The 10113-nt window shown below is 38.3% G+C and overlaps 1 protein-coding gene across 1 annotated transcript; it reads left to right on the forward strand.

The window, feature by feature from the left end:
• Window positions 1–1317: 1317 nt before the first annotated feature.
• Window positions 1318–8702, forward strand: PAP15 (purple acid phosphatase 15). Its single transcript, XM_089386228.1, has 7 exons — window positions 1318–1710; window positions 2977–3168; window positions 3268–3601; window positions 6616–6833; window positions 7055–7245; window positions 7433–7717; window positions 7931–8702. The coding sequence occupies exons 1-7, from the start codon at window positions 1446–1448 to the stop codon at window positions 8087–8089; spliced, it is 1644 nt and encodes a 547-aa protein (XP_089242354.1). The 5' UTR covers window positions 1318–1445; the 3' UTR covers window positions 8090–8702.
• The last annotated feature ends 1411 nt before the right edge of the window (window positions 8703–10113 follow it).

Below are 10113 nucleotides of genomic sequence, written 5' to 3' on the forward strand. Positions count from 1 at the left end.
GCAAGTATTGACTTTGTTGTCCGTGTGTATTACCCACGTTAGGAGCCCATGTTGCCATGGACAAGATTACCTTAGAGTTTGACAGGTATGCTCATTCCATCGCAACATCTTCTTCCACATCCTTCCACTCTTCTTTAATTTCATTAAGGGTTTGCACGTGAAAGGCACACACTAATTTTACAACTTGAATTTGAGCTTGTGAACCACCTATGGTACCCTGACCCCTCCAACTCTGCCACATCCACCTCTACAACAATGAGCTCTTTGGCGCACCATGATAACTAAGCACAAAGGCAAGGTGACTAGCCTCTTATCCTTGGATAAACTCAGTTGCGATGGGAGTAGAGGCCAAACTTCAACAAAAAAATCATAGATTCCTAATAAAAGCTGACTAGACCAAAAGTAACATACAAAACACACTTATCAACTACTCAAAGAGAAAATATACCCAATTCAGAATTATATTGGAAGCAAAATCATATTAGTACATTGTCATAATGCCCATTGAATTACTCCACTCCACTACCTCAAAGTTGCGATGGGAGTAGAGGCCAAACTTCAACAAAAAAATCATAGATTCCTAATAAAAGCTGACTAGACCAAAAGTAACATACAAAACACACTTATCAACTACTCAAAGAGAAAATATACCCAATTCAGAATTATATTGGAAGCAAAATCATATTAGTACATTGTCATAATGCCCATTGAATTACTCCACTCCACTACCTCAAAGAAAACCTTCAACATTACACGCTTAACCATAAACCATCTTCCAATCATGCTAACGCCTTCTACAATCTACCTCATATACGGCCCATAACTCAAGATATTAAGTCGATAACATGTATCATTATGAAAAGGCACAAAGTTGATTACATAATTAAATGAGATGGCAACATGCCTTCTTTCCCCACTCAGGCTCCCGTCCCTATTCAACCCATATAAAGATATAAGATAAATAAAAACAAACCTGCATTATATTTAAATTTAATCAACCAAAATTTGTAAGTAAAAAGTATGCAACAACAGCCTAGGGTTTCCCTGAAATCCAAGCAACAATCCCTTTACCTTTGACCATCTAACGTTCTACCTTTGTCCAACCACCGTTCTCAGAATTGCAGCAACCTCCAAGGGTTTCCATGAATCCAAGCAACACTCCCTTACCATGTGCGCAACCAACCGTCTTCGAAGAATGTTCGGTGAGATTTCGAATTTCAAAAAGGAAATGGCAGGCATCATTTTTTTGAAAAAGATTATTAACGCAATCCCACAAAACACATGGAAAGCTAAATTGGTTCCTCATTCGTCAATTAAGGGTGAGGAATATTCTGCTGAAAATCCATAACTGAGTCATATTCTGTGGAATATCCGGTCCTCTCTCGATCGTTACATAATGGCCTGCCGATCATCCAACCTCTGTTACTTGACGGCCAGGCAACAAAATGGGTCGGCTCCAGCTTTGGCTCTGGCTTCTTCACCTGTTTCTGTCTGTGCTTCACCTGGGCGCGATCGGGAAACCCATACCCACGACACTTGACGGGCCTTTCACCCCCGTCACGGTTCCGTTAGATGACACAATCCGAGGACAGGCTTCGGACTTGCCAGCAGACGATCCTCGCCTGCAGAGACCCGTCACTGAGATTTCCCCTGAGCAGATTTCTGTCTCGCTATCGACTCCCGATTCTATTTGGGTTTCCTGGATTACAGGTAAAATGATTTTTTTGGGAAAAAAATTGGTCTATGTCACTGTGAGAAGCGTGAATTTTTCAGTTGTCAATCTTTATCTCAATGTATTTTGTTTTATAATCAAATTTCACTGTGTATTGTCAATTTTTTTTTTCCAAATCATGTTTTAATCCAGTATGTCTTTTAGTAGCATCCAACTCATACCAGTTGTAGAATGTCCAATGTCAATCCAATGAAGAGAATAACTGTAAGGTGCCACAATTCATGAATCAACAGAAGAGAGATACTAGAGGGAAATCTTTTATCTGCGGCCTGAATTAATGGAGGTGTCAATCTCAACGTTTGGCTGAAATTCCTTTCCAGATGTCCATCACAAAAACTCAAACATTTACTGTTGGTTGCTAAGCCAATATCGCTGCTTCAATCAAATATCAACAACTGGCCATTTCATTGTTTTATTCTGATACTTGCTGTTGTCAATCTCCAAGATACAGTTAGTTCTGGAGCTGGTTATAAATAATTTTATATTAAAAATATTTAAGAAAGATCATAGTGAAAGTTGAAATGCGTTCTAGATATCAAAAGTAGAAGAGTGAAAAGAAATTTAATTAAATTTTTTTTATTATAGAGTTCAGGTTTCTGTGATTCATATCAAGTTTGTGAGAGATTTTTTTGGAATTTAATTAATTTTTTTTTATTATAGAGTTCAGGTTTCTGTGATTCATATCAAGTTTGTGAGAGATTTTTTTGGCGAAAATCACATGGAATATCATTTGTCTACCCGTTTCGAACCAACTAGTGTGGTTCATCGTCAAAATAAGTTTAAAAATTTTTTTTAGCATACCTTTTTTTAACCAGTGTGATTCATCGAAACTAGAAATTTAATTTTTTATATAATTTTTATAAATCTTATAAAAAAATCCGTATAATTGGAACATAAAAACTAAGTAACTAACTGGTCAGTAATGCTCTAAGATTTGGTCCAAAAATATTAATAAAACAAAACAAAGGATTTCCATGGGTCAAAATTTTGAAATTGTAGAATTTGGAACAGTTGGCATGGTTATGCCTGGGCAAATTTTGGGAAAAAAATTCCGGGGGGTAATTTTTATTTATTTAATTCTTTTTAGGGATATTTCAACCATCTTGATTTTGCCAAAATTCTTCCAGGTGCCCTTCTCATGTTTTAGTTTGAATGTGCCAACTTCAATGTCTTCATCGACGTGTCAATTGTCGTTGTTCTTCGGACTAATTGTGATGTTGTCGGGCACTGAAATTCCTGTGCAGGAGAGTTTCAAGTGGGCGACAATATACTGCCCCGGAATGCGTCCAGTGTGGCCAGCGTGGTTAATTATGGGATTTTGCAAGACAATCTGAACTATGAAGCCACCGGGTATTCGTTAGTTTACAGCCAACTCTATCCCTTCGTGGGCCTCCAGAATTATACATCCGGGATTATCCATCATGTTCGCCTTACAGGTAATTTCAATTGCAAAACCATTTAAACCCACCTCAAAATTGTAAAGCTGAAGGCTGTTTTGATTTGACTGTGTTTCGGATCTGGTCTGGTGTTAACAGGGTTGCGGCCGAGCACGGTATACTATTACAGATGCGGAGATCCCCATCAGAATGCAATGAGTAAAGTCCTGAGCTTCAAGACCATGCCGGCTCCGGGTTCTTCGCGGTTTCCTGAGAGAATCGCCATTGTTGGAGACCTTGGTCTGACTTACAATACGACATCTACCATTGATCACGTTCGTAGTAACCATCCTGACTTGATGCTGCTTGTTGGGGATGTGAGCTATGCAAATCTTTATTTGACGAACGGGACCGGCTCGGCCTGCTATTCTTGTTCTTTTCCGGATTCTCCTATTCACGAGACCTACCAGCCTCGCTGGGATTACTGGGGAAGGTCAGTTGTATTCTCTTTCGAGTATTTATGTGGGCCCAAAATCCACCATGGGATATGCCACGGTTTTTTGGTTTTGTTATTTTTTATATATCAATAATAACTCCTCTTTTTCTTGAACGGGGAACCAGGGTCCAGAACCCACCATTTGATATGCCAATATTTTTTTTGGTTGTTGTTTGATCATTATTTTTATATAAACAGCACTTTCTCTTTGTTTTAAACTTGGTTCCCCGGAGTCGTAAGTCTACCATGCCAGTTGCCTCAGTTGGTTGCATGTCTCACTTTATGTACCTGTAAGGTCACACACTTCAATCAATTATCAGCACTGATGGTACTCAATCTGCATTTCCCCATGCTAGTTGCCTCAGTTGCATGTCTCACTTGATGTCCTTGTAGCGTCAGGTGCTGTAATCGGCACTGATGGTGCCCAATCTGCAAATCTTCAAATGCCAAAAAGTGCATAGAGTTTCCTGTGGGGTGTTCCCTGGTGTGATGGAGGATGGTCCGGCACTATTTTGAGCTAATGATACTCAATCTGCATTTCCCCATGTTAGTTGCCTCTGTTGCATGTCTCACTCGATGTCCCTGTAGTGTCAGACGCTGTAATCAGCACTGATGGTACCCAATCTGCAAATCTGCACATGCCAAAGAGTGCATAGAGTTTCCTGTGGGGTGTTCCTTGTGGTGATGGAGGATGCTATCACAAGTTAGATATTTACACCCCAAAGCCAGCTTCAAAAACCACCTCCATTTCATAATTACTGTCACAAGTCTTTGTTGGGCAAAAGGCCAAGTAGGTCAAGTGTTCTTCAATGAGAATTTAAATTCCCGTGGAACCTGGTTGCTCTACATCTTTTTGAGAAATCTAATAAAATAGTTTTAATCGTATCCATAGAAGGGAGGTGCATTCCAGGGTTTGTAACGGGTTTTGGGGTTGAAGTTAGTGGATTACACCAAAAATGCTAGCTGCCTTTTTAGTGCAAATATTGGAACTCGAAACATTCAACTTTTAGTTCTGCAATCTCACCAGGATAGGGGTAGATGGGCTCCTGCTAGTTGTAGCTTTTTTTAGAGAAAAGAGAAGACATTTGGAACCAGTACAGTTTGTCAGGATATACATTTTAGTTCAAAAATTTCAATCTTCTGATACTGTTTGTTGTAAATTAAAATAAAATTTACTTGATTCACTTGCTAATTACTAATTAGGGCCAGTTCTCTGAGGCTGTTGTTAAACATTCACTAAATGTGTGTTTTTTGTTGTTATGTATAAACTGACTGATAGTCAAACCGAAGACATCTATATATGTGTTTTCTTTTCTTACTTCAGTACTGATATCCCTTACAGGGAAATTTTCAAGTTGGTAACACAATTTAGTCTTTGCTTTGCCTAGTTAAAGCTTGATGTTCAAGTTCAAGCATTTTGCACGTGAATGTAAATCAATGTTTCTGAGTTTTCTTGGATAATTACAATGTTTGCGAAATTTCCTTTGCTTTCTTTGAAGATAGAGTCACTTCTCTACTGAGAAGGTTTCAACAAATTAGAGGCCAAAGCGTCAGGGAAAATCACATAACAGTCTAGACATGCTAACAGAATCTCAAACAATGAGCTATCCTGGAAAATTTATTCCAAAAAGAAGATCAGCATTCCTAGATTGCCAACGTGTATTCTTGAGGGCAAGTGTTTTAAATGAGGAAAGCTAGTGTGCCCTGAGTACATCCTTAGCAAGTGTGAAGGTCCAAATGATTCTGCAATATGTGAAGCTGAGTGCCATGTTCGCTTTCAATTATGGAGACCAATTTGCAAGTGTCTAATCTGCATACGGTTGAGGTAATTTTGTGCAATCAAAGGGCAACTACATTCGAGGAAGCATTCGCCTGTCTTACATCACTCTTTTCATTTTCTAATCTTCTAAAACACAGCAAATGGCTCCATGTGCTTTGTGAATCATTCTGGAAGTACCTTCAGCATCAGTAGCTCACATTCAGCTTGAATCCACTGCATATGAGTTCAGAGTCCAGACAATAACCTCCATCCCACCCGACTCTTTATGCTGACATGATAGCATCCTCCGATACAAACATCACCGGGTCTTTGTTTGCTATGGTTTTTATCTATGTGATGTAGATAACTACAGAAAGTCTTACTACAACAATGTCATATCCTATGTTGGCATTTCATTCCACATTAAAATTTAGTAGCAATATTCTTATTTGTCCTACTCTTTCTCTGCTCCAGCATTATTTATGCTTGTGTTCTCCACTGGATTTGGACCCATGGCTCTTTTAATGCAGGTTTCTCCTAGATAGATCACTTATGATTTTCTCTAAATCTCAAGACCAAATGCAGAAATGACCACTTGATTGGATGGAGAAAGGACTTCTATTTATGTGTGAGATGTCACCATATTTCTGCATTATGATAATAGGACCTTTGGATAAATGACGTACATGCCTACATGTGTGAAGATGAGCCATGGTACCACCATTTGATGATTGTATTCTATTCACATTGAACCTTTGCCACCAAATGCATTCCAATAACCCACTAAGTAGAGGACCCACTATTTAATTCCATTGTTTCTGTAATTAAGTGCGATAACATTAGATAGTTTAAGACCTGCAATTGCAGGTGGATGAGAAGCGGGAAATGCAGGGGACAACTCATGAGAACTTTTCACCCTGTTTAACACTAGATGCTGCCTTGTAACATGTAGAATCTCAAGCCTTCTTTGGAAGGTCAACAAAGTGCTCAAAGTGATCTTTATTATGAAGTTACCTCCTTGAAGTCCTTGTTGAACATCTTTCATTAACTTTACACGGGAAAAATTCTAAAGCCAAATCCATCAGATGCTTTTTACCTGTTTTTGAATGCCAAACAGCTTATGACAGTTTTTGAATTCTAAAGTCTATATCAGTTTTTCATTTAGATTGCATACAAATATTTCTTTGTCCCTGCTAATTACTTGCAGATGTTAGTTACAGCTTTCATCTGTTTGGGCTTGATGTTCCTACAGGTTTATGGAGCCCTTGATCTCACGAGTTCCTATCATGGTTGTGGAGGGCAATCATGAAATCGAAGAGCAAGTTGGAAATAAGACATTTACAGCTTACAGTTCAAGATTTGCATTTCCAAATCAAGAGAGTGGATCTGTTAGCACATTCTATTACTCCTTCAATGCTGGAGGCATCCATTTCATCATGCTGGGAGGATACATAGATTACAATAAAACAGGTCTAACAGGGTTTCTTCCAGTTTACAGTATATATTTGATGAGCACAATAGAAAGCTTTGTTTCAGATGGTAACAGCATGAGAGAATCCTAACATTGGTTGTAGCATAGGTCAGAAACATAGTTAGATTGTTGTAGTGAAAACAGCAGGCATTTGGGCATAAAATCTAGGCTCAATTCTGTGCCGTATGATATTTATGATAATTTATGTCTCTGTTCACAGGGGAACAATATAAATGGCTGGAGCATGATTTAGCAGATGTTGACAGGAGCATGACTCCTTGGCTTGTTGCTGCGTGGCACCCACCCTGGTACAGCAGTTATAAAGCCCATTATCGTGAGGCTGAATGCATGAAACAGGAAATGGAGGAGCTGCTGTACAGATATGGTGTTGATGTTGTATTCAACGGCCATGTGAGTAACTAACTAAATAAATGTTTAATGGTGTTTCATGATTTTGCCCTTGTTTTCTCTACTTTTATTAGCTCTACAGCAGAACCCTGTGAAACAATCTCTAGGAGTGTATAAGTAAATTGTTATAAGAGGAAGAATTGACTCAAATAATTTGGGTTAACTATAAAGTCATGCCTGTTGCTTGCAGGTCCATGCATACGAGAGATCAAACCGAGTCTTTAACTACACATTGGACCCATGTGCTCCTCTTTACATTACAGTGGGGGATGGTGGTAACAGAGAAAAGATGGCAATACCACATGCTGATGAACCTGGTAACTGTCCTGATCCGGCTTCCACACCTGACAGCTATATGGGTGGATTCTGTGCATACAACTTTACATCTGGTCCAGCAGCTGGAAAGTTTTGTTGGGATAGGCAGCCTGACTTTAGCGCATATAGAGAGAGCAGCTTTGGGCATGGAATTTTTGAGGTGAGCCATTATTATTATTATGAACCATTCATTGAATCTTAGCTATCCTCAATTTCATAGTAGATTGATATGGAAAGTTTGGTTACCAAATCGGGTTCAAATCGTAAGTTGCAATTTGTGTTTAATATACAGTCCTTGTTGGGTTGGTTTTGACATATATTTTTTTGCTACAACTATTTTAATATTGAACGATGGCATCTTAATAATATCCAGGTGAAGAATGAAACATATGCTCTGTGGACTTGGCATCGGAATCAGGATGCGTATAACAGTATAGGGGATGAGATCTATATTGTGAGGCAACCAGGAATCTGCCCAAATCAGCCGAAGATCGTTCAAACAGTTCAAAGTCCAAAAACTCAGAAGTTATGAACTAGTAACCACATTCATCCGGGAAAAATTAAAACCCTGAATGGATTGCTTTCAGGTCACGGGGAAGAGGCACCAGCTTTGACTTCCTCTTAATGCCCATTTGAGGAATTGAGTTTGTCATTGAGGGCATGCATAATAGTATGTATTTTAGGAAATATGCTCCTTGTTCATTATTTGATGATATATTTCACCAAGGGCACATTGCCATTAATATGTATTAATTTTGCCATTTATATAAAAATTCGATGGCATTTCAATCCTAAATATTTTGACCGGTGTGGATCTCCTGAGGCATCGAATTGTGTTTCAGCCTGAAGTGGAGAAAAAGGTTCCCAAGCCATGGTAAAAATGTGAGGAAAAATAACAGCAAATTCTTCCTCCAGAGGAGGTAGAAAATAATGATTAAATCAACTCCAGTTGGAAAGAATGCACAGGTTCAGTTTGCATCCTCTTCTTTGACCCCTATCTTGGATTCCCAGTTTGCGGGGATTCATGGGAAGATAAATAAAAGATAAAATCAAATCTTTTGGTTGTGAACTCTACAGGGAAAGAATTGGCAGGTTCAGTTTGTGCCGTCTCCCTCATCCCCAATATTGGATTCCCAATTTTTGTTTGCAGGGGCTCATGGATTGCCTATTTTTGTTTGGTGATGTCTATACGTTTTAGAGATCTTTGTTTGGTGTATATATGTTTTGGAGTTTTTTTGTTGGGTGATGTCTAAACCTGATATGTTTTGGAATTCTTAGTTAAAGTCTAACAATTTTTTTGGCTAAATCTTGATTTTTGTTGTTTAAAATTGGTTTTTGATTGTATATATGGATTCAACACGCTGAAAAATCCTGAGACACTTGGATTGTTGAGTATTCCTGAGACACTTGGATTGTTGAGTATTCACAATTAGAGATTCCAATAAATCCGTGCTGAATTATGAGCAAATTAGACTGGAAAATACACCAGAAAATCCTCCAAAACTTATAATAAATAAATTACAGGACTTTTTGTTTGCAGTGACCCATGAGAGGATGTATGATAAGATGAATTTCTTTTTGTGTGTCAAACATTTAAGCTTCAATGGAGCAGGATGATAAGACCTTCGATCATTTGTTTTTGTGTCTATATCCCATGGTCTGTGATGTATGATAAGATGAATTTCTTTTTGTGTGTCAAACATTTAAGCTTCAATGGAGCAGGATGATAAGACCTTCGATCATTTGTTTTTGTGTCTATATCCCATGGACCAACAGACCATGTAGAAGAAATGAAATTACTTCTACTGCATGACCGTCCTAAGAAACAAGCATCCAGATGTCTTTTATATGAATATGTCTCTTTTTTCTTTTTACTCTTTGAACTTATGCTTTGGAAACCTTCAGATACACTCAATTTCAGCGTCATAAGTACCTAGCAGTAGAGTTTAATGACAGTATATGTCGACATAGACACCAATGGATCGCAGTTCAGAGTAAAACAGTGCATGCCCACATGTACACAATGAATCTCCGTGGATATAATGCTTATAAATGTCCTCGATTTCAAGCATGGAGTATATAAGCTCAAAGTAAAAACTTCGGACAGGTTCGGTGGAATTGTATCTCTTTCTGAGAATATCGTATGAGGTTAAAAGACAATAAATGTATCTTCCTAGGCATCTGTCATATATCTTCGGACAGGCCCGGTGGAATTGTATCTTTCTCAGACTATCGTATGAGGTTAAAAGACAATAAATGCATCTTCCTAAGCATCTGTCATATATCTTTTCTCTTTCCGGTAATGTTAACCCAACTATATATGGACTCAAATGGTCTCTTTTTGCATTTTGGTTTTTGTCATAAAGATCTGGTAGTTATTATTATTTTTTAAAGATTTAGGTTGGATTTAAGCGCGGCCAGTCTATATATTGAATGAAAGAGTGACTTGTCCAATTGTGAGAATGTTGTTGTCTAGATTGTGTACAACTGTTGTTGTAGAGATTGTGTACAATTGGGTCAAGTTAATGTCCCAAGGAGTTTGTTCTGTGATGTGTT

The sequence above is a fragment of the Pinus tabuliformis genome, chromosome Q (assembly GCF_031772625.1).
Source record: "Pinus tabuliformis cultivar Carrire ecotype Pingquan chromosome Q, CPIR1, whole genome shotgun sequence".
In the NCBI taxonomy this organism is placed as follows: domain Eukaryota; kingdom Viridiplantae; phylum Streptophyta; class Pinopsida; order Pinales; family Pinaceae; genus Pinus; species Pinus tabuliformis.